This window comes from Oryzias latipes, chromosome 6 (genome assembly GCF_002234675.1).
Source record: "Oryzias latipes chromosome 6, ASM223467v1".
Taxonomy (NCBI): Eukaryota; Metazoa; Chordata; class Actinopteri; order Beloniformes; family Adrianichthyidae; genus Oryzias; species Oryzias latipes.
In genome coordinates this window covers 16,930,237-16,954,038 of record NC_019864.2, presented here as the reverse complement: position 1 = coordinate 16,954,038, position 23,802 = coordinate 16,930,237, and the positions used below count along the sequence as shown (strand labels likewise).

The 23,802-nt window shown below is 38.9% G+C and overlaps 3 protein-coding genes across 3 annotated transcripts; 1 reads left to right on the top strand and 2 right to left on the bottom strand.

The window, feature by feature from the left end:
• Positions 1 to 202: 202 nt before the first annotated feature.
• On the bottom strand, positions 203 to 8,149 carry lrrc61 (leucine rich repeat containing 61). The gene is made up of 9 exons (XM_023955791.1): positions 7,775 to 8,149; positions 6,411 to 6,506; positions 6,162 to 6,308; positions 6,023 to 6,083; positions 5,839 to 5,924; positions 5,689 to 5,754; positions 1,627 to 1,695; positions 1,309 to 1,434; positions 203 to 815 (listed from the first exon to the last, which is right to left on the bottom strand). Exons 1-9 carry the CDS (start codon positions 7,803 to 7,805, stop codon positions 709 to 711), a joined length of 789 nt encoding a protein of 262 aa, XP_023811559.1. The 5' UTR covers positions 7,806 to 8,149; the 3' UTR covers positions 203 to 708.
• Positions 8,150 to 10,678: 2,529 nt separating this feature from the next.
• LOC101166471 (calcium and integrin-binding family member 2-like) lies at positions 10,679 to 17,780 on the top strand. The gene is made up of 6 exons (XM_004069633.4): positions 10,679 to 11,144; positions 12,098 to 12,132; positions 13,347 to 13,458; positions 14,238 to 14,385; positions 14,474 to 14,669; positions 15,563 to 17,780. Exons 1-6 carry the CDS (start codon positions 11,094 to 11,096, stop codon positions 15,582 to 15,584), a joined length of 564 nt encoding a protein of 187 aa, XP_004069681.1. The 5' UTR covers positions 10,679 to 11,093; the 3' UTR covers positions 15,585 to 17,780.
• Positions 17,781 to 18,211: 431 nt separating this feature from the next.
• LOC101166220 (SH2 domain-containing protein 7) lies at positions 18,212 to 21,803 on the bottom strand. The gene is made up of 8 exons (XM_004069632.4): positions 20,972 to 21,803; positions 20,759 to 20,898; positions 20,188 to 20,354; positions 19,823 to 19,912; positions 19,525 to 19,690; positions 19,300 to 19,443; positions 18,538 to 19,215; positions 18,212 to 18,460 (listed from the first exon to the last, which is right to left on the bottom strand). The coding sequence occupies exons 1-8, from the start codon at positions 21,012 to 21,014 to the stop codon at positions 18,413 to 18,415; spliced, it is 1,476 nt and encodes a 491-aa protein (XP_004069680.2). The 5' UTR covers positions 21,015 to 21,803; the 3' UTR covers positions 18,212 to 18,412.
• Positions 21,804 to 23,802: the final 1,999 nt, after the last annotated feature.

Sequence of the window (23,802 nt, the reverse complement as noted above, 5' to 3'; positions counted from 1 at the left end):
CACAATTTTTCATATGCTGTATGTTGACATTTCACTGGATAATTTTTGCCAGCAGATGGCATCTGTAAACTTAAAAATGTGGAGACTCAGGCTAACCGATCCCATTTACGTTCACAGGAGTCCATCTTCTCCTGTGGTCTGTGACAATTAATGCGTTCAGTGTTTGAGTTACCCAAAATCTGCAGACAAAACCAAGACAACGTTTTTGGTTTATAAATGCTATATTTTCTATAAGCAGGTTGTACACATGATAAATCGCATGGTATAAAACAAGTAGAAATAGCAAAAACAACCATTCAATCACATCTGCAAAAATGCATCACCAGGGCAAGAGGCAGATTCATTTTCCAAAAACAACAGCAATGCTAAATGGAAAAAAAGGTCTTAATAGCTAAATATTTCTAGAAATTCTTAAAGTAGCAGAGCTTACAGCATCATACAAAATGCACACTGTGCATGTTAAGACATCTTGGAACCAAACTGAAGGGTATCAGCATGGGCAAAGCTTTTATGTCTTGCGATATTTCTTCTTACCACTAATGCATAGGATGCATACAACTACAGCAAATGCCATACGCTGCAATGCAGAGCAAATGCGTCCAGCAGATTTAACCGTCAAGCATTTAGACAAAAAATTACTGTTTGGAAAAGCTACAGTACATCATTCCTGTTACATTATAGGAAGAGACGTGCTTGAAGAAGCCCGAATCAGATGGCGTATTGCTTTGACTGCTTCTTTAGGCTCATGGATCTTTCAGTTTGTGAAATTACATGAGAAGCTCTGTTGTTTAGGAGTCTGCACTCGTGAAGAACATCTGTAGAAGAAAACAGAATAAGAAGACACGTTAGTTCAGCATAACCTGAGCAACGATGGGAGAATTTGATAAATAATCCCTACTTGGACTAAAAAAAAAAGTATTAATAACTATAAAAAGATGTGAAGAACTGGATTCTGTCAACTATTTAAAAAAAGTATAAACATCATACAGGTGAGATTATATAACTTTACTTCTTCCCTTTCAAGCAATTAATGAAAACTTTTTGACAATCTTTATATCTAATGGAATAAATGTGTCATCTGTGTGTAATGTATGTATAAGCACAAAAATGCCTATTTATAATTAAGAACAATTATGTCATGAAGAAAGCACCATTTTCTCTTATTCTCACTATTTTCAAATCAATTTATGAATTTATATTTTGAATAGATTTAAAATAGCTAAATTGTTTCTATTTTTGTGTTTTTCCTTTGTTTTTAATGCAGAAATTTCCTGAAAAAAACCAAAATCCGTCAATCAATCAACTTACCATTGAACTGTTTGTAGGCTTCTTCAATAATGGCATTGTTGGATCTCTTTATATCCCAATATGTATCTTCTACCCATGGCTTACAACTAGGATGCTCGACAAGCTGTCCATTTTTGTATGAACCAGCTGATGATTTTTCGGGGGGGGGGGGGGGGGGGGGGGGGGGGGGGGGGGGGGGGGGACGGACGGGACAAATAGTTTCATAATAAAAAAAGGAAAAAACAAAGACATCGTTGTCAAAAGAAAGAACAAATCTTCACATATTTTGTATTGTAAAATATATCAATGTAAACTTACAGCAGACGCATAAACGCATACCTTTGATGGTATCATCGATATCCTTGCATAACTGATACAACTCACTCCCTCGTCCCACAACTCGTTCTCCTACAAATAAAAAAAAAGATGACTTTAATACAAACTGTCTAGACTAAATTAACTAGAATAAAGTTCTTTAATTATTTACCAGTTCTAAGTAAATTAGCTTTGAGTGATTAATTCAATTCAGTTTTATTTAATGAACCCAATATTACAACACAGTTATCTTAACAGGCTTCAGTAATTGTACATAACGTATTATCAGTTATTAAATATAATACGTAATGGCTAAACTAAACTAAACAGACTAAAGGCCTGTTCACACCGGGACGAATTTCGCCGGCGATTTTCGCCGACGTTCAACGCCTCGTGACTAAACAAAGGGCACCAATGTGAGTGTGCACACCGACTTTTTTTTCGACGCATCGCGTCGAAATCTATTCGACCAATGAGAATGGCGCTTTTGCACACGTGTCTGGAGCTTCTGAAGTTACAGTAAAACACAACTTGGGGGCGCTCAAACACAAAACTGCCTTGCTGAGCACACATACCAGCGAAGAAGTTAGACGCCAAGTAGCGTCTACACTGCCGCGAAGAAATAATGACGGACATTCTTAAATATCCCCTTACCAAGCGTAAATTCCGGACTACAAAGCGCACCCGATTATTAGCCGCACCCACCCATTTTCACGTGTTTAACTAATTTTATACATACACAAGCCGCGTCGGGGTACAAGCCGCATGAATTAGGCACCATTGTCATCCTGACGGATCACTTCCTGACTCAGAGTGTAAGTGTGATTTCTTAGCACACAGTGGGTGGAGTCATTTTAGCCTCAGACTCATGTCTTTGAGTCTATCTGCATCTGCCAAACAGTATGAACCTCTATTCTGTTCACAAGTTCCTCAGTTATGGTTTTTATTTTATTTTATTTTTTTTAACTTATTGACAATCTAGATATCACACATAAAATTACAAACAGTAACCATATAATCAACATTACATCCCTCAGTTATGATGAGGAAATTTACATCCCCGATCCCCCATTTCCCATGAGTCTTAGGGGCTAAAGGCGGGGCCAACGCCCGGCTCGCCATTCTGTTGTACGTGTTTAAGAATGAGCAGCAGTGCATGGAGGGGTGAACGGGTAAAGCTCTCCTTCCGCTTGTGTCGCGGCAGCGTTATGGGAGTAACAGGGCTGGTTAAGAAACACGCTAGTAAAATAAAGCAGCGACGACTGAAAAGCGCGCGCCTCAGCGCGATACGCGCGCCTCCTCGCGGCGCGTGGGTCAGAAGTTTCCTTCCACAACAAACACTTGCTCCGCGGACGCCTCGAGTAAGCCCTGGCTGCAGCCTGCAGAATGGCTCGACGCCTCCGCGCTCCCGCGCACTCCTTGTCTCCCCTTCCTATCTACTCCGAAAGCTCTGGCCAGCGCGGCTACAGGGAGGAGCGCTTCGTCCCCACTGCGCCGGTGGACGGAGCAAATCGTGTCTGTGCAGAGCAATCGGACTTAATACTGTACGTTTTGTGTATGAGGGGCGGATGCGTTGTTACGTGTGGGAGCCTTCAGACTGCCATCGGCCCCGCAGCTCACACGACACGCAGTCTCCAGCTCACACGGAGGCTGTGAGCGTTTCAATGCAAATCTCTGCTCAGTCCTTAGAAACCGTTAACACGACCACGTCAATTTGTGTTTCCAGTCGTGTCCCGACAAAATAAAGGCTGATATTATTGCCACATATTTACGTGCAGCCAGCCGAGTCACTATGACTCAGAGGTAAATGCACTCCTGAGCATGCGCTGTTCTCTCCGTCACACAGCTGACCGGCTTTTCCAAACCCGTTGGTGATTTTTTCACGCTGCTTTTAACTATTGCTTTTATCTTGAAAGCTTCATCATATTGTAGCGGCGATCACGTGCACGTTGGGTCTAATGGCACCAAAGGATTCTGGGATGCGGCTGGACATGCGTGTTTCGTTTTGTTGAACCATGACTGAAGTGTCTAAGGCTACGTTCACACTGCAGGCTGAAACGACCCAATTCCGAATTTTTTGCCCCTAAGTGGCCCAATTCCGATCTTTTCATGACAGTCTGAATGACACAGATCCGATCTTTTCAATTGCGACCCAGGCCCCGTGGGTTTGCCGTCCTGAATTCGAATTGTAGCCGTTCTTTTCAATTGCGACCGCCGTCTGACCAGCCAGGCGACTTGATTCCGAATCGTACGTCATCGACACGCAACAAACGTCATCATTTTGCGTTAAAGTAGGCGGGAACGAGAACGTAAACATCAACCACGGTGGACGATGCTGCTGAGATCAGTCAGTGGAAGGGAAGCGAGATCCCCGATTGGATTAATATTTGGGCTGATCGCTCTTTTCAGGCCAAACTCCAGGGCTCTTATTGCAACTGGGCGGTTTTTGAAAAATTTTCCAGCTAAATGGCAGAGCGTGGTGTTGAACCTTTACAGCTATAACTTTTTTTTCTTTCTCTCCTTCCGACCGTCACCGTGCTCAGAAGCGCAGGGGACCCAGGCGATCCCCCTCCTCCTCCCTGTTCTGATCCTTAGATTCTCCAGAACGGGTTGATAAAGAGTCCATAGCATTTATTTTGGGGTAAACCTTCTTTTATTACCGTCCTCCGTAACACACAACATGAATGCGCGCCCACACTGCCCCCCCCTATTCTCTATCGCGGCACGCGCTTGCACACACGCGGGCGCGCGGGCCCAACACATACACATTTCCATTCCACAACAGTGGGTACAGACGATCCCGACTCCATTGCCTTCTTAAAATGAGAAGATTGTAATTGTGCTGCTCCTTCGTGAAAATAAATTTAATATTACAAAAAGAGCTCCGCTTTTGACAACACTGTTGTTGACATCTGCTCCGCAAACAAGTGACGTCGTTCACCGTTGAGTATTCTTCTGGCTTCTGCGCATGCGGGTCTCGTTTGGGTCGTGTCACGGTCACACTGGAGATCACAAAAGTTCGGATTTACTTGGAAATGTGAACGGTCTAGCAAACAATTCGGATTTTTTCAAAAAATCCGAATTGAGCATTAAGCCCTGCAGTGTGAACGTAGCCTAAGACCTGAAGTGAGGTCCATGCTGTTTGGCTGCTTAGAGGTGTGTTGAAAAATAAATGACTTGTGTTTGATGTTAGAGAATTCAAACCGTTCACTGTGTCCAAAAATACGTACACGGCGGCCGCCAATAAAATCCAATAATTAGCCGCGTCACTGAATAAGCCGCAGGGCTGTAAGCGCAGGAAAAAAGTAGCGGCTTGTAGTCCGGAAATTACGGTACCAGTTGGAGCTACTGATGCTTGAAATATTCATGTTTTCTTTGTATGATTCTGACAAGCGCGTAAATACTTGCTCTCTTCTTCTGAGTGAAAAGCGACTTTAAGAATCGTAAAGTTGCGCAGCGCCGCCTTGTGTACAGGAGTATTTCTGTTTACATTAAGAGCCATCTAATGTCAGGGAAGGAAATTGCATGTTCGCTCGGCTCATCGTCAGCGAAAATCGCCTGGGTGTGAACACAAAAGACGTGGCGAAAAACGCTGGCGGACGATGAGCCGAGCGAACATGCAATTTCATTCCCTTTTCAAAAAAAACGAACCCGAGGCATTTTCTTTTTTTGACGCTTTGGCGCGTGGCGTTTTTTCGCGTCGGTGTGCACACTCTCATTGGTGCCCTTTGTTTAGTCACGAGGCGTTAAACGTCGGCGAAAATCGCCGGCGAAATTCGTCCCGGTGTGAACAGGCCTTTAAGCTAAACTGGGCTTCCCTGCCCTTAGACCCCTTCTTCCTTCTTCTTGGGCTTGTTTAAACAATATCTATTTGAATGTAAGGATAAAAGCATGTCTGGTACAATATTTGGTAGAGAAAAAATGAAGAGTTTACCCTAAAGGAGATTTAATTTCTTTTGGTGATAGGTATACATCCACTTAGATGGTTCAGTACATCTGCATTCAATTTCATATTGAACACAGACTTTAAGTAAAAATTAGATTTTTAGTTATATAAAATAAAAATATAAGAAATCGAAGTCTTACCATCTAACACTTTGATGTTGGGGAACATCTCGAGCACAACAGTTCTATATGAGGAGTTTCTGCAGACTGACATCAGACACTCGATGTTTAGATCGATAATTCATTTGACCCATCTATTAGAATGTCAAATAATGTCACAAAAACCAGTACCTGGGTTTGTGTAATTGTACGTGTTGTCTTTAAGACGAAAGCTTTCCAGCTTTCTCAAAGACACAAGGCAGTGCAAGTTCTCGACACTGTTGAGGGAAAAGAAGGAGAGAATGTGGTTAAACATTAATTACAAAACAGACAAAAAATTCTCAGAATATAACAAAAGTATTTAGTAAATCATTACCTGGATATATAGTTGCCAGCAACGTTTAAGTTTTGTAAATTTTCACAATTGTGTAAAGGTTCTGGAAATAAAAAAGTATTTAAATAAAATGTATAATTGTATTTATTTTTTAAAAAACAGCTTTCCCCTAAAAACTTACCTAAATTAGTAATCCTGTTTGCAGAAATATTGAGGACAGAGAGAAGCCGTAAAGATGCCAGAGAAGCTAAATTTGTGATATTATTTCCAGATAGGTCTAATCTCTCCAAATTAACACATTCTCCAATGCATCCAAGATCACAAATACCTAAAGATTTCCAAAGTTACAAAGACAGAAAAAAAATCGTATTAATGATCTAACTTGTCGGGAGTAAACACAACAATCCATGACACATTCATTTGATCTTACCAAGACCCCTCAGCTTGAGGAACAGGATGGACTGCAGATCAAATTCCCCAGTGCGCGACTTCAGCAGCACTGCAGTTATCTTCTCACAGTCTGCATCTGAAAAATATCAGGGTGCCAAGTCTGCATTTAGAAAAGCGTGTTTATATCTATTTTGGTAAAACAGCCACAGGCGGCTAAATTATGAGCAGCCATGTAAAAAAAAAAAAAAAAAGAAACGAAAAAATGCCCAAAGCATTGTTTGTTCCGTTAACAGATAAAAAAGCAAACAAATTAGGGTTTCTTTAAAGGGAGAAAAAAAATACAAATTCAAGCTGTTTATGATTTCCTGATCTGACAGCACAGTGAACATTTGTGCTGTGTACTGAAAAGAGAAAGATGAACAGGCAAGCAGATCTGGCAACGTGCTCACTGCTGTGAACTGCTTTATTCCTAACAGCATGCATGGATGAGAGCTGAGGGAGTTGCAATCTACTTTTGTCATCTTAAGGCAATCCAAGCATTACTAATGAATTTCACAAGGCGAGCACTCTCCAAGGACCCAGAACATGAAGATGGATGTATACTGCTGTTCTTTAAGTGAGAATATATATACACATATACATATATATACACACATATACATTTATATACATACACACACACACACACACACACACACATATATATATGTATATATACACACACACACACACACACATATATATGTATATATATATACACACACACACCCACCCACCCACCCACCCACCCACCCACCCACCCACCCACACACACACAGAATACATACATACATACATACATACATACATACATACATACATACATACATACATACATACATACATACATACATATTCATTTATGTATGCGTTCAACAAACCAATGAAGGTCTTTTTTCTTAAATGCAGTAAAATCAAATTACAATAATAGGGCAGCAACAGTGTATTGTTTAATATTACAAATGGCCAGTCAAGCATTAAGTGATCACATTAGTTTATGCTAAACAAGATACATTTTTACATGTTTTTTTAATGTGTAATTATGAGAAACCCAGTGAACTTGTAGAAATAACAAATGACGAGCACACGATGAGCTTTACAGTAAGCTAGCACTGTTGTTTGTTAGCTGTGATGAAGTTAACTGTTTTGTAGCAAGTGCTTCTATGGAGCAGCTGTGGGGTTCAGCTGGATAAAACTGTGTGTTTCTTTTTATTAAATGCGTGCATTTTTCCCCTCTGAGATGACCCAAATAAAACGTTGTGTAACAAAGACTTGGCAGTCAGCTTAATCGTTGAACACAGCCGGCTACAGTAGCATTAGCCGCTTTGCTAGCATAGCAACAAGCTCTCCACCATCACAACATACCTTGTTGGTCTTTTTCTCGCTTTGAGTCCATCTTCGTCAGCTTTGCTAATTGCAAAGCGACCAAATGCAACTGCAGGCGACAACTTAAGCAGCGCAAAGTGGGACAGGTCTGCGTCCATGAAGCGTGAAATTGTAATCTATTTTAGGGCGGACACGCGCTCCCTGCTGCTGTGCAGGTGGGAAACACGGACGGACGGACATCAGTCTGTGTGCAGTCCGGCGGGGAGCCAAGCAAACAAACACTGGCCAAATTTCGAAAGAGGATAAATGTTCACGGGAAAACTGTTTTCCCCCGTTGTTAGATATTGCTTTAAGATGCAACAGGTTATTCATTAAATAAAAAGTAATCTAAAGTTATGTCTGTGTAGACATAACTTTAGCTACATGACATGTAGCTAAAAAGAAGTGGGATGTAGAAAGGACTGAGGAAGGTAGACAGGAGTACAAGGAAGCGCAGCGTAGAGTGAAGAGAGAGGTGGCAAAGGCCAAACAGAAGGCTTACGATGAACTATATGACAGGTTAGACACAAAGGAAGGAGAGAAGGACTTGTACAGACTAGCCAGACAGAGAGACAGAGATGGGAAGGACGTGCAACAGATAAGGGTGATTAAGGACAGAGATGGAAAGGTGCTAACAACTCAGGAGAGTGTACAGAAAAGATGGAAGGAGTATTTTGAGGAGCTGATGAATGTGGAAAATGACAGGGAAAGAAGGGAGGAAGATGTGGTTGTTGTGGAGCAGGAAGTAGCAGAGATTGGAAAGGATGAGGTTAGGAAGGCTCTGAAAAGGATGAAGAGCGGAAAGGCCGTTGGTCCTGATGACGTTCCTGTGGAGGTATGGAAGTGCTTAGGAGAGGCAGCAGTGGAATTTCTAACAAGGTTGTTCAATAGGATTTTAGAGAGTGAGAAGATGCCTGAGGAATGGAGGAGAAGCGTTCTGGTTCCGATCTTTAAGAACAAGGGTGACACGCAGAACTGCAGCAACTATAGAGGAATAAAGTTGATGAGCCACACAATGAAGCTGTGGGAAAGAGTAGTGGAAGCCAGGCTTAGGAAGAAGGTGGAGATCTGTGAGCAGCAGTATGGTTTCATGCCCCGTAAGAGCACCACTGATGCCATTTTTGCTTTGAGAATGTTGATGGAAAAGTACAGAGAAGGTCAGAAGGAGCTGCATTGTGTGTTCGTAGATTTAGAGAAGGCGTATGACAGGGTGCCGAGGGAGGAGCTGTGGTACTGTATGAGGTCGTCTGGAGTGGCAGAGAAGTATGTCAGAGTAGTTCAGGACATGTATGAGAGAAGTATGACGGTGGTGAGATGTGCTGTAGGTCAGACAGAGGAGTTCAAGGTGGAGGTGGGACTACACCAAGGATCAGCTTTGAGTCCTTTTTTGTTTGCTATGCTGATGGACAGGCTGACAGATGAGGTAAGACAGGAATCTCCCTGGACAATGATGTTTGCGGATGACATTGTAATTTGCAGTGAGAGTAGAGAGCAGGTGGAGGAACAGCTAGAGAGGTGGAGGTTTGCTCTGGAAAGAAGAGGCATGAAGGTCAGTCGTAGTAAGACAGAATACATGTGTCTGAACGAGAGGGATCAAGGTAGAAGCGTTAGGTTACAGGGGGCTGAGGTGAAGAAGGTGCAGGAGTTTAAGTACTTGGGGTCAACAGTTCAGTGTGATGGGGAGTGTGGAAAAGAGGTGAAGAGGCGAGTGCAGGCAGGTTGGAGCGGTTGGAGGAAAGTGTCAGGAGTGTTGTGTGACAGAAGAGTGCCAGCAAGACTCAAAGGAAAGGTGTACAAGACAGTGGTGAGACCAGCTCTGCTCTATGGGTTAGAGACGGTAGCAGTGAGACAGAGACAAGAGGCTGAGATGGAGGTAGCGGAGATGAAGATGTTGAGGTTCTCCTTAGGAGTGACCAGGTTAGACAGGATAAGGAACGAGTACATCAGAGGGACGGCTCATGTTGCCTGTGTTAGCGACAAAGTCAGAGAAGCCAGACTGAGATGGTTTGGACATGTTCAGAGGAGGGATAGTGGATATATTGGTAGAAGGATGTTGGAGATGGAGCTGCCTGGCAGGAGGGCAAGAGGACGGCCAAAGAGGAGATACATGGATGTCTTAACAGAGGACATGAAGTTGGCTAATGTTAGGGTAGAAGATGTCCATGATAGAGTGAGGTGGAAAAGGATGATTCGCTGTGGCGACCCCTGATGGGAAAAGCCGAAAGAGAAAGGATGTCTGTGTAGACTTTTCCAGATCACATGCGGAGAAATTGCTCTTACTTTAAACATTGCTTTATAAAAAACAAAAGTAAAGAACAACAAAATATAAAAAAATATGCAAAATAAAATATGTTTTAGTATCACCACCACCACTTTCTTTTAAAGCCCTTATGATTATATTAAATTAATGTATGATTAAATGTAATCAATAAGGAACTGATCATATTTCTTAGGTGGATAATTCAGTTTAGTCATCCATTTTTTGTATAGGCCAAAAGCTTTAAAACAGCACATTTTACCTTTAACTAAATTTGATTTAGCCACGTACTCAAAAAGAGTTTTAATCAACTACCTAAATTGCTTTATATTCTTTAAGAAAACACAATTAAAGACTTTAATTCAAAATTCGATAATGTTTTAAAATAATAAAGCATTTTTAAAGTAAGAATCAGTACTTTATTTGGGAATACAAATAGGGTAGTATTCTGTTTTAAAATTTCTTTTACATTAAATGTTATCGATAATTATCAAGAGTATTTGGCAAATTTAGGAGTTTCTACATAATCTCAAAGTATCCAAAGAATAAAAAGGCTACATCAGATTAAAACATTTCTTTAACAAAAAGCTGTTTAACAAGAGACAGTTTACAGTCCTATCATCATATAACGGTGTAGTTGAATTAAAGGTTTCTGTGTAGTTATGTCACTGTCATTCCAGAAGAGTTCAGATCCTATTTCTTTATTTATTTCTCTGATATGTCATTGGCTGGTGTGGATTCAACTGGTCATCTAGCTGACTTCTTAAGGAGCTGCAGGTCCTTTTCTCTTCACAGAAAACATCCAAATTCCTGGTTTGGATAATTTTGGTACCTTTTTCTTATCTTCTTTTTTAATCAACTTTTTGTTTTTGCACACATGGAACTCATTTCCAGGAGTGGCACCAGCAGGCACCCTAATCCAGCTTTTTAGGTGTTTTTGGGTGATTTGAACCCTTTCAGACTTGGCTTTGTAGACCCTATAAATGCCTTTCAGTGAGAAAAGGCTTCAAAGGACATTCATTGCTGTGAATGAATACAAGCAACAAGTAACTTGACAAAAACATGGGTAATAAGCAAACAATCTTTACAGACGAGCAGCTCGATGCTTATCAGGTAAGCTGGTTTCTTTCCCCTCATGATCTGGATGAAGGTAAGATTCAATTTGATCAACTCAGTGAGAAAATAATCTTAAATGATACGATTTACTCCCTTTTTTATTCGTACCCATCGGAGGTGTGTTCAGTGATTATTTTGCTATTGGTATGGCAATCCAAAAAGGCTTTTAAAAAAAAGAATTGTGTAATAAAAACAAAAAAGGAAAAATTTAATTGGTAGCTTTTAGCTCTTTAAAACAAAAGGAAGGATTGACAATATCTTTCGTTTTGGTTTCATTAGTATGCATATCTTCAAGCGAACAGGTTCATCATGTGATCAGGTGTAGGCTCAATTATTGATGCCAAGTCAGTGATATGCTGTGACACTCTACTCTCACGTTTGGTTCTCAAGAGCCTCTCTTGTTACTGAGAAGGTACTTAAAAAGTTTTTTTTCTTTTTAAAGAAGACATTTTTCTTATTCATAGCTTAAGAATGATCTGACATTGCAATGGAAGCATTATTTGTATGCTTTATTTCTGCACAACCTTTTCCTCAGCAACTTGTTTCACTATTGTTCTGTGAAGGAAACTTGTTGCAAAAACTTCAGGAAGGCTGTCCTAGTTTGATTTCACACTTGTAGTCCAACAGCTGACTGCACTCTGCTTTTTACACCCAGGAGTGCAGCTCAGACAGCTGAAAACAAAGGCCAAATGTAAGCTGGCGTGCCTCCTGCACGTCTGTTTGATGGTATCTCTGCCATCACAGGCATGTCAGACAACAGCAGATCATGTTGCTCCATGTACTCACATAGATTGTCGTTTCAGGGAAACACAACACCTTTATCTGCGTTTTCTTGTTATTCATGGAAGCAAAAGTATCACTATTTCTAAAATATAGTTGTCAAAAAGTCCCACTAATGATCTTTGTTTCACTGGTGTTTACAACACATGTGCTGATTTCTCTCATTGCAGGACTGTACGTTTTTCACTCGCAAAGAAATTCTTCGGTAAGAGCTTTTGGTTAGGATTCGTCAACAATGTAAAGGAGAATTTTCACAAGCTGTTTAGAGCATGAATTATCTGTGTTTCACAAACAGCCTTTTGGGAAAACCCCTACAAAAACTAATTTATTGATTTCCAAGATTTTCAATGCCAGGTTGCATGAATATAAAAACACAGACAAGCGAATACACCACAAATGTCATAAAGCCCCGCAAAAAGAACCAGAATCCTATTAAACAGGAAGCAAGATCTGTGTGAGGCGTTGAAGTGGTTTGCAAGTGGAGCAAAACAAAAATCTTTTATGAGTCGAGAGCGCTAACATGCAGCCCACCGCAGTTATCATGAGTAAAAATAGAGCAATTTCACTGAACATTAAAAAGTTTTTGTCATGTTTCAAGTTAAATGGAACTTTTTAACGAGGTAGTTGAGTGGGTAATTGTTTCATATTGAAATCACTGGTTATTTAAGGAATTAAACCATCTGGTAGTTTTACATTGGCTTCAAATTTGGGAATGGAATTTTAGCTTGGTTTCAACCTCTTCCTAACAAAAACTGATATCTTTTAATTGTTTTGATTATTGATTTACATATTTTCAGCTTATTGTTTAAGGTGAAACCAAACTTACATAACAAATTATCCTAAAATCTTGCTTAGCGTTAGGATAATACAGTTTTTAAGTGAAGATTTAGAAGGTTCTAGTTTCCAGCGTCACCTCAGTCCATTACGTACACCCATGCTGACCTTCCACTGAGGTGTAACATTTCCACCTCTTTCATCATACTTTAATAAACCAATTTGAATCCATCCAGTGACTGGAGCTCTTTATACCGACTCATGGGTGATATCACTCCATCCTTCATGTCACTTATCCACTTTGTGACTTTCTCACCTTCCTTCTGATGTGGACAGACAAGTGATTTTGAGTTTTAAGACCAGTTTTAGGTTTTCTTTTAGAAGTTGTGCAATACAGGGACATCTAAAAAACAGAGTGCAACCTTTCCCCACAAACCACTACAGCTGTGGGTGTCATCAACTACCACAAAGACACAAGAATCATCTTCAGCTAACTGACTTCTGTAGCATTTTTATAGTGTTAATGACGGTTAAAGAGTCAATCTAAAATTGACCCTAAAATTGAGTTAGTTTTCAAAATATGAAAACATTCAGTTCACATTTGTTCTTCACAGACATATATGACAATTAAGACTCGTTTTGTAGGTTGCATGGCAGATACCACGAGTTGGCTCCTCATCTGGTTCCTATGGATTACACAAATGAACCGGACTGTAAGATACCCTTAGCGTTAATAGTCAACATGCCTGAATTAAAGGTAAAAATGAACTCCTTTTATTTATTTGTTTTTTTTTTACTGTGCTTCCGTAAATTTTTGCAGTTGTGCAATATATTTTAATTAAAAATGTCATGTTTTTTCATTTATGATAAGAATTTATTACTTTGTTCTGATGTTAAAATGCTTTTCCCAGTCCCCTACCACTTTAAAACATATTCAGTTTGAGAAAACGTAAAATACTGAAGCTTTTTATAGTTTTCCCTTTAAAAAATGTGAACATCTTATAATCGTTAACTCAAAAGTTTAAAAAGTAGGGTTGTTTTGTGCGTCATTGGCTCAAACATGATCCCAACGTTACAAGGCAAAAAACGCAAACATTTAAAACCACCGACCACTAACAAAAAAACTCAAATATAAATTTCACGAAATGATAAAATAAGCAAGTGAGGTGCCTTAGAAATTCACAGCTAAATCATAAAAAGCCCTCAAGGTCAATTACATCTTTATTTTTAACCATTGACTGTAGGACTATTAGCAAACACTGGTGGTTGAAGTATTTGTTTCATTTGTGAGATATGATAAGAAAAAGGAAATGTAAATAAAAGCTTTGAAAGCTCTGCTTTGATTGACATCAATATGAGCTGCTCTCTTGGCTCCTCCCACATAATTTGTGCTTCTAAGAATAACACTGCTGCACAGCGTGCATCCACATTTCAGTCTAACATATTCAGTTATTCTCACTCCTGAAAAGTTATTACACCTTCAATTGGATATACAATTTTTTTTTTACCTATACAAACATCCTACTTTGTCTACAGGAAAATCCATTCCGTGACAGAATTGTGGAGTCATTTTCCGAGGATGGGATGGGTAACCTCAGCTTCAATGAGTTTGTGGACATGTTCTCAGTGCTCAGTGAGATGGCGCCACGAGAACTCAAAGCCATATATGCCTTTAAAATATATGGTATTAAAAAAAAAGTTCTATATGTTTGTTTCTTCTGAACCACAATTAAAATTGCACTCATTACTTTCATGACTCCTGTTTGTTTCAGACTTTAATGTTGATAATTACCTGTGCAAAGAGGACCTCGAGAAGACTCTCAATAAGCTGACAAAGGAGGAGCTGACTCCTGAGGAGGTGGAGCTGGTGTGTGAGAAAACCATTGTGGAGGCCGATCTGGACGGAGACAGCAAACTCTCCTATGCTGACTTTGAAAATATGATAACTAGGGCTCCAGACTTTCTAAGGTATTTAGTCTTTGTAGAAACTGATGCCTCAAAACCCTGTTTGTGAATGCATTCATCCATATTTATCCATATTACAGTATTTTACATTACTCTGCACAAAAAACAAGATTATTTGTTCCACACTTCTGCTTTCAAATGCTTTTTTAATATGCAAGTTTTTTTAAAATTCAAATTTTAGTTTGACAGTTATTATTTGCGCATAGGGAAAGTTAGTATGCGCTTCTGACTTAACTGAATTGCAGAAATATTTTTTAACAAGGGACACATTTTAATGTGATATGTGTTCAGATTTGTGATCAATTTGATCCCTGTGAACAGGACTCGACCTAAAAGTCACAACAATCACTGACAATTGCATCCTGTTAAATGTTATATTCATTATTTGTGAAGATTTGTTACCAAATGCCACTAACAACATTAAGCAGGCAGGTATCACAGAAGATCAGAACCGTTCTCTGCACATTTCCATCTATCCAGTAACTGCATAGATAATGCATTGGGGTCACCTTCAGGTTTATTTCTCTAGTGATATGCTGTCAGATTCTAGATTCATTTGACTGGATACGTTTTTGGTGGCAATTCCAAAGAAGAAACAAAAATGTATTTGACTGAAGTATTTTAAGATTGCGAAAGGGGCATAAAGAAGTGGGTGTGAAAGCACTTTGTGACCTTTATAAATTGCATGTTTCTGTCCACAGCTGTGGGTGTCATCCTACAGATAAGCAAGAGCAGTGAAATGTTACCACATCCTAAATACACTTTGACATTTGGCAACGTTTGAATCTAACAATGTGCCCGTGCAGTGACGCCGCGTGTGCACGTTCACTTGTGGTTTAGGACAGCGACCACTGCGACACTAGTGACCTCTGATGTTGCCTCCTTTGCTGTCGCAGTACTTTCCATATTCGTATCTGAGAGGTGGCAGTCGACGCTTCAACCGCAGCATCACATAAACCCCTGCAGCTTCTGCCCGGGGTGCCTCTCACTCCAACCCACTGCTACAATCAAGCAGAATGCACTGGATAAACGTCTTCATTTTGAAGTTGGTTCTTCGTGAAAGCAAATGACCATGTGCTTGCTTATGTAGTATTTTTTTGTCTTCCAGTAAGTCTTCCTGCAATTAAAACTTGATATTTAGTATTTTAAGACCATGGATAGAGCTTGAAGCTTAAGTTGGAACAGCACTGACAGCAATCATCTCTGTGATATCTCTGTATGGGTTTGAGCGAATTATTGTGTTTGTGAGACTCCAATATGATGACAACAAAACCTTACTGCTAACTGGTTGCTTTCATCTATAGCCAATAAATAATATGAGATGTTTTAATAAAAGACATTTTTTGGATCACATTTTTATATTACATGTCAAGTCCTCCATTGTATGTTTCTCTCTATAATAATCTTTTTTCTATGTTCCTATGTTCAGATTTAAATTTTCTCAGTAATTGATTTTATTTTAAAGAGGAAATAAGTCAGGTGGCAATCCCCTTGACAGTGATCCAAAAACGTTTGCTGTTTTTTTTAAATTTTATTTTAAAAAGAACATCTATAAAAGCAGATAAAAATTAAAAGTTCATTCCATTAAGAAACTCTCTGTATCTAGTTAATTAACCTGTAAATCTGTGATTACCGACTAATTTGCAGTGCATGTTCATTTCTTTTACCTTGCGAGAATAAAAAATGTCTGCCAAATGCATTGATATGCACAAAAAAATTCACGTTTATCTTGTGTTTTTCTGAAACAGGTACTCCTCTTGTATAAGTAAGTTATATGATGAATTTTTCCTCAAACTTAATTTAAAATGGAAAGACGTGTCTCTTGTTTTGAAAGCAAGGAGTATTTCTGGAAGAGGACACAGTCTCTTATTATTGTGGCTAATAAACTTCCGATTGTGTGGCAGCCATTCCTTTAATTGGGACTTTAGAAAAAAGATGCTTATAGAATGAAATGCTGCCAGTAACTGTGTGTGATGTTTAGGTCTAACAATGAAACTTTCTGTATGTTTTTAGATTCTGTGATCAGACTGACAATGGCTCTTCTGACTTCAACATTTTAACAACAGTGGAGGTTTTCCATTGGTTTTCATTCCTCTCCGTGATGAAATTTAGACAAAAGAAAGGGAAAAAAAACCCACTTTGATTTAGAACTAGCAGCATTTCTTTAAATACCAAATTACATCTAAGTTTCTCTTTTCTGTCACTTATTTGTTTTGGAAAAATAAGCTTTAAAGTACACTCTGCACATTTAGTATCATGTAAATCTGAGTAGAGATAAAGATAGAGAAGCTGATGGATTGTCGTGTTATGCGAGTTTGTCATGTCATGTAAATATTGGATAATGGACTATGTTCAGGTAAAATGGAAATTTGGATCTAGACGTTCTTTTAGGCACAATAACACTGTCATACATTTTATTTGACAATAAATACAACTAGTTTACTGCATATATTTACTTTCAATGTCCTCTATTTTTTTTTTTTTTACAAAAAAAGCTGTAACATTACTTTAACACTGTCTATTAAATATTTATAAGCAACAATATACCTCATTTTTATTCAGTTTAGCTTAATGCAGTTTCTATAAAGGACAAGGGCTTGTGTAATGTGTTGAATTTTGTGTTTAGTTTGTTTTTTGCCTCTTTTTTTACATAACATATTTTACCTTCATCGAATTCACTTGATTAAAAAAACCTTTTTGGTCTCAGCATGTCCTTCAAACATTCAAATATTTCTTTTTCTTTCTTTATCAATATTTCTTGATCTTTAAAGCTAACATCTTAGTGAACAAAACACATTTTAAAGAATAATGATTAAACAACACTTAAAAAAATGTTGGTTGTGTGTGATTTTCAGTGTATTTTTAATGATGTAATAAGACTTCTGTGTTCGTTTTTTTAATTCTTGTCAAACTGTTTGGTGTTGCATTTAATAGTTTGGAATTTACTCGTCTGCCTTTAAGTAACATTTTTTGAAGAGCAGTTGTTGTAAATGTCATTGTTGAGCTTCATGGACTGGATTGTTTTATGGGTGTATTATCAAGAGTCTGTCTTTACATGAAATACCAGTGGGAATCCTTTTACTTCCTGCTCCTCTCTTTGCATGATGCGTAACCATCTGAAGTTTGTATTTCCATGTAGCTCCTTTCAGGTTCAAGTAAAAGCGTCTTTTTTTTTCCAGTTACCTGGAAACCACTAAAACTATAAAGTACCAGCGCAGAGCATGACATTTTAGCACCTTTGACAAATTCCCCCATCTCTGCCAAATGCAGACATGGCAACGTCTGTATGCAAATCAAACTTCCTGTGTGTGAAATGCTCCTCTAACAGATGCATGGATGAAGGTAGAGCAGAGCTTTTCTTCTTAATTTTCGCTCCATGTGGCAGCGTAGCTTCATGTTCTATGTGGAAAAAACAGATCTAAAAAAGGTTACATGGCAACCACATGCTGTAAACATCAATAGCAATGTTTAAATCTTGTGGTCTTAAGATATAACCCTTGTTTAGATGGTTGACACAAATCTTCTTGCAGGCATTAACATAACCATTTTTAACAAGTAAAGAGTTTATTAAATATGACTGTTTTTCATGGATTCAATCAGTGGTTTCCTTAATTTTAAATACATACATTTCAAGCAAAATTGCAGAGATTCTTCTGTGAGACTGAAAATGAAGCTGTAAATTAGTGATTTCTACGGTAGTGTCGAGTGAGTAAACATTTTCCATGTTAGCCTGCAAGGGGATGTCTTCAATGTTTCTTTTTTCCGTCTGTGAAGAACCATTTCCATTTGTCATTCTGTGGAAGAAAAATCGTCTGTCATTAGCAAATTCTTGTGGACATAGTAAAATATATTAGTTGGTTGTCTTTCAAACCTTTGTTCCCCAGGAATTGTAGTTTTGTTTGCGTCTTTTGTCCTCCACAGGCACATAGGTGTTGTGCTCAGGTTTAACTGGCTCTGTGTGGCCTGGAAGAGACTCATAGGTGTTGTCGGGAACTTCACTGGTCACCTCCGCGTACACATTTTTATCGTCCAGCTCTGGTGTTGTAGTTCTGTAGTGAGACGTTGTTGGACTTCGGTTTTCGGGTCTACCGACCAGGTGATAAATGACCGTGTCACTTGTGCAGTCCGGGTTGCTGCTACTGTTTTTTGGTCCGTCTTCTGTCCTGCTGGGCTGCGGGGAGCAACTGCCAGCCTGCCTGATTAGTTTGGGAGAAAGTCTTGGAGGGGTTTGAGGAGGGGCAGTCAGTCTGTGTGACTGCTCCCTATCAGAGCTGCTCACCAGCTGAGGCAGAGACTTGCTCTTGGTATCCAGCAGACTGAGCTCGGAGTAAAGCGATCCTGGGTTCAAAGAAGAACTGCTCTGTTCCACAGAAGTAGCACTCCCAGATTTTCTGGAGTTGGCATGAGGTAAAATGTTCAGAGAAAGTTGTTGGGATCCGTTTGCATCTCTGGGGGTTTGCTTCCTGAGCTGAGCATAAAGAATCCCGTTATGGTCGCTGGTGGTACTGCTGTCGACATGCCTGGTCCTCAGCGGCAAAGGTGGCACTTCCTGTTTGACAAAACAAGCCAGTGTCTTAAAGACAGCCGGGAGATGAAGCTGCTGCAAATGTAAACACTAATGAAGTGAACTAACCTCTTGAGTTCTGTTGCTCTTTGGTGGACGGGTTGGTTGAGTCTCTGCAGCCAAGTCACGTTGTGCCTTCTTCACCTTTACAGCGAAAATTCTGTTTTGCTTTGGACTGACCTGAATGATATCATACAACTCCTCATTGAGGACCTGAAAGATTAGAAAGGCAGGTCAGCCACTTCTCCCTTATGATTTAAACATAAGGAAACAAACAAAAGCTTCCAATCCCACCTCAAAGCACGAGGAAGTCAGATATTCGCCAAAAGGCTCAATGGGGCTCGTTTTATAGTATTCAAGTAGTTCAGGTATGCTGTAATGTTCCTCCGTGTCTCCACACACTGCAAAATGTCCAGTCTCCCTTTGGCTGATCACAAAGTGCCGACATCGATCTTGACCTCTGTAGCAAAAAAATATATACGTCATTACTTTTCTACACTTTTTAAATAATTTATTTTTCAGTATTTACTTTGGTGCACAGTCTGAAGACTCGTATGCATTAGAATGTTGAAATGAATGAGCCATTACTTACTTATATGACAGTATGTATCCAATAGTTTTATCACTGAGACGTATCAAGAAAGATCCCAGCTCTTTTTCTCTGAGAATTTCCTCGGATTCTCTGTAAAGACACAAAAGCCAACTTTATAATACAAGCTTCTGTTCACGTCTCATGTCTTTCTCATGAAAGGAAAACATATACCTTATACCATATACATTTTTGAATTTAAGCCCAAGGAAAAACCCATTCTGAACCTTTACCTTCTGACATATTCTCTAATAAACAGTTTTTGGACATAAAAGACAACATTTACAAACCTATAACACTCCAATTCCATAAATTTAGAGACCTTTTTATTTAAATAAATATATTAACATAAGGATAAAAAAACTCACTGTCTGGAAATGAAGCCCAGGAACCAAGATGGGAAAAGGCCATTATTGACAATAAGCGGCACTTGGGTCTCGATGAACCACTTTGATGCCAACTGTTTGAGACTCCCCTCGGCGCCTTCAGCGAAATGATCCCCCGCTGGCTCCCTTTGCTCCATTTTAGGTTGATCCTGGCAAAAGTAACACGGCACCCAGTTAGCATGGCAAGTAAGTGCATGCAGGGAGTCAGCAACGTACTTAACAGACTAATTTGCTTATTTTCCAGGAGGTGTCAACGTGTACCTAGAAGGCCCTGTGACTTCCCATTGAAGCATTAGGGAAAACTGTCTTTCAATGCGTTCTGTGTTTCCAGCTAAAGATAGATTATTGCTTAGTAATGTTTATTTTCATAATCTCTGAGCTATAAAAAAAAAAAAAAAAAGAAAAGCTTTTTAAAAGCTGTTTTTTTTTTATATTATTCCTGCTGCTGTTGTGTCAGGGCGTTGTAAAAAAAAAAGAAATTTGCATGGAGTTGGTTAATAGGTTAACCATGTAAAGGTTCTTTTGAAATCCAAAAACAGAAATATGTTTTTACCTTGGAACAAAACTTGAGATTATTCCTTAAGCATGGGGAGTTTGTATACTTCAGATTTTTGGGGGTTGGCTGTATAGGGTAGCAGAAATTGCCAGTCCTGGCTTTCTCCCGTCTATACATGCAGCAGTTCCTTTTAAACCCTAAAAGAAAAAGAAAAAATAATATTTTATTTGAAATTATTTCTGTAAAATGCTAAAAAAGGAGAGTACATACCTGTCCTTGAAAAGCCCAGAGTGTGGTTTGGTCCTAGTGTCATTTCAACCTAGATTCAAATACTCCTGGTAGTTTTTGAACTCTGTCTAATCTCCGACTGAAAGTGTTTTAAGAAAGACTGAACCCCACAGTTATACAGATGACATTTACAGTAAAACGTGTTTTTCCATCGGGTTGGAAAGCAGACACTTGATGCAGCTCATTTGCATAAAGAAGGCAGATGAAGGGGCGAAGAAAGTAAAGCTTCCTGAAGAGAAACGGAAAGCATGCTGTACAGGAACAGTGGTTGGTGTGCACGTGTGCACATCAACCACTGTACGTCTGCAGAAGACGAGATGCTGCACCCACAGCATGTGATTTCCTCAGAGATGGAGAAAGCAATTACGTCAATTGTAGGTCTTGTATGTTTACTAACCTTGTTTATGTTAAGTTTGGAATTGGTGGCGCAACACCAGAGTGGAAGATGGAAAATATTTCAGAATATTCTCTTTCGGTGGGGCACAAAGAAGAATTTCATTGAACTTATTTCCCAAGGTGATTTGAAGGTTTTCTCACAAAAGGTCTAAGTCATCCTCCCATGCTGCTGTCATGAATCATCTCAGTTAGCTGTAGTTTCGTGGGGAACAGGAGAACGTCCCCGTGTGGGAGAGTCAACACCAGGAAAAGTCTGTGTCACACTGAGGAGGAACAGAGATACATTTCACCCCAAACTTATGCTGAAGTTCCTCCACCCTTGCTCTCCGACCCACAACCCGATTCCTCAGTGAGGGAACTGTTGGTCAGATTGATTGAAATTTGATTCTGCTGCTAATCTTTGAAATATTATTGGTGTAAAGCGATGAATCATCCAGATACAGTCTGCTCTGTAATATTCCACAGATGAACACGTCTATGCGTGACGTCAGCCAATCAGACTCAACAAAAACAACCAACACAATTTAAAAAAAGAGTACATTTTGTATAATTTTATTGAAAACCATTTTGTTGCCATTTGTCTTTGGTTTGAATAACATGTAAATTAAGTTGTGTTTTATCTTATAAACTGCTTGAGACCACACTTGTGTTTGGAAAATGCTAAAAAACATAAGGTAATTTTTATGCAAAGTTTTGAGAATTGAAATAATCTCAAAATATTGATCAATGCAGTAATTACAGGCCAACAAGGGCAAGTAAAAAGGCCAATGGTATTATGTATAATCAGACGTGTTTGCCTTACTGTTTAAAAATAAAAATAAAACTAGGTTAGTTTCTTTGGCAGATTACTCTTTCTTATCTAAATACAGGCATTGCATTTCTAAAAAGAAAACTGAAAGAAGATATTATTTTATAAAAAGGAAAAGTCTAGTATGGTTGCAAACCAAGAAAAGCTTGATCAAATTTAAGAATTCAATGTTTGACACTTACGGCAAGCATAAAGGGCCTTTAGTAAGTATTGCAATAACAGTGCTATATTTAACTCATGTAAATAGTACCAAAAATACATGCACTTAAATTATAGTGCCATGATTCAACAAATCCAAATGCAGACAGATATGAAAATAAAAAAACCGGCCATGTTTTTGGTTTTATCACGAGAAGGTTCTGGTGGTTTTAACAGTTTCAGTTGACATGAAAGAGGCGTGGTGGACTAATACTTTTCATGAAGGATGGAACCTGCAAAGTGGGAGTAAACAGGTGGGAAAGGACAACCGACTATCCATTATGTCATCCCACTGAAGCATAGTTTTGATCTGTAATATTAAACAAACATGCAGCATTTGCAGCAGCTGAGGTCAACGTAGAAATGTTGCGTGCTAAAGTTAACTGATGCACCCTGACCTTTACCCAAGTCGACTCATCTTGACAATGTTTACGGCTTATCTATACTCCGATGGATTTGTGTCGAAGCTGCTGAAACAAATCAAAACTAAACAGGATTTATATTGAATTTACCCGTAGCTGATGTTTCTTTGTTCAAGCGGGAACATTTCCAGAGTCACCAAACCTCCTTTACATGCTTTTATCACCACTTTTGTAACTCCGGTCCATATTAGAAACATGTCTGATTTCAAAACAGCTGAGGTCATCAAACTCATGCAAAAACAAGCTATGATAAGGTCAAGAAGCGCTGCACATTTGTAACAATGTTCCATTGTAGGCTGAAGTGTCCACAGCAGTCAAACCACATAAACAGACGTCTGCAAAAGTGTAACGCAGAGGCAGAAACCCACCATAAATGTCAGAGAGGCCAAGCAGTTACCTTCACTGAAGGGAGATTTGAAAGAAAAGAAAATCAGACTTTGATTTATTTTGATTGGCTGTATATTAAATCATAATAAAACTATTAATCAAAACAATGATAAATATCAGTTTTGATCAAATATGCAAATCATTTCTGTGTTGTGTTTTTTCATACTGGAGGAAACATGTGACGTTTCCACACTCATTAAAATCCACCACAAACACAAAGTTAAGATCATTTCAAACTTAACGCTTTACTTAACCCTCAGTAGTCCCTGACGTTACTGTTGAGCATGGCAATCACATTGGCTGTTTACAATCACACAGAAATAAAACCGACTCCGCACTCAAAATTTAACGTTAAAGGTTTTTTAAACGTTTTTAGCTGTGAAATGTTTGGATTAAAACAAACATAACAAGAGTTCTAACACATAAATGTGATACCCTTGGAATAAATTCATGTAGCTTTTTATATAACTGACTGGAGCTGGTTTCTTTTAGACATTTTTCATGGTTTAGACCTAGTCTTTGCTTTGCTTGTAAATTTATACATTTTTATTTTGTCTCTACATATTTGATTTTGTTTTGTTTTGTTATGACACATTAAAATG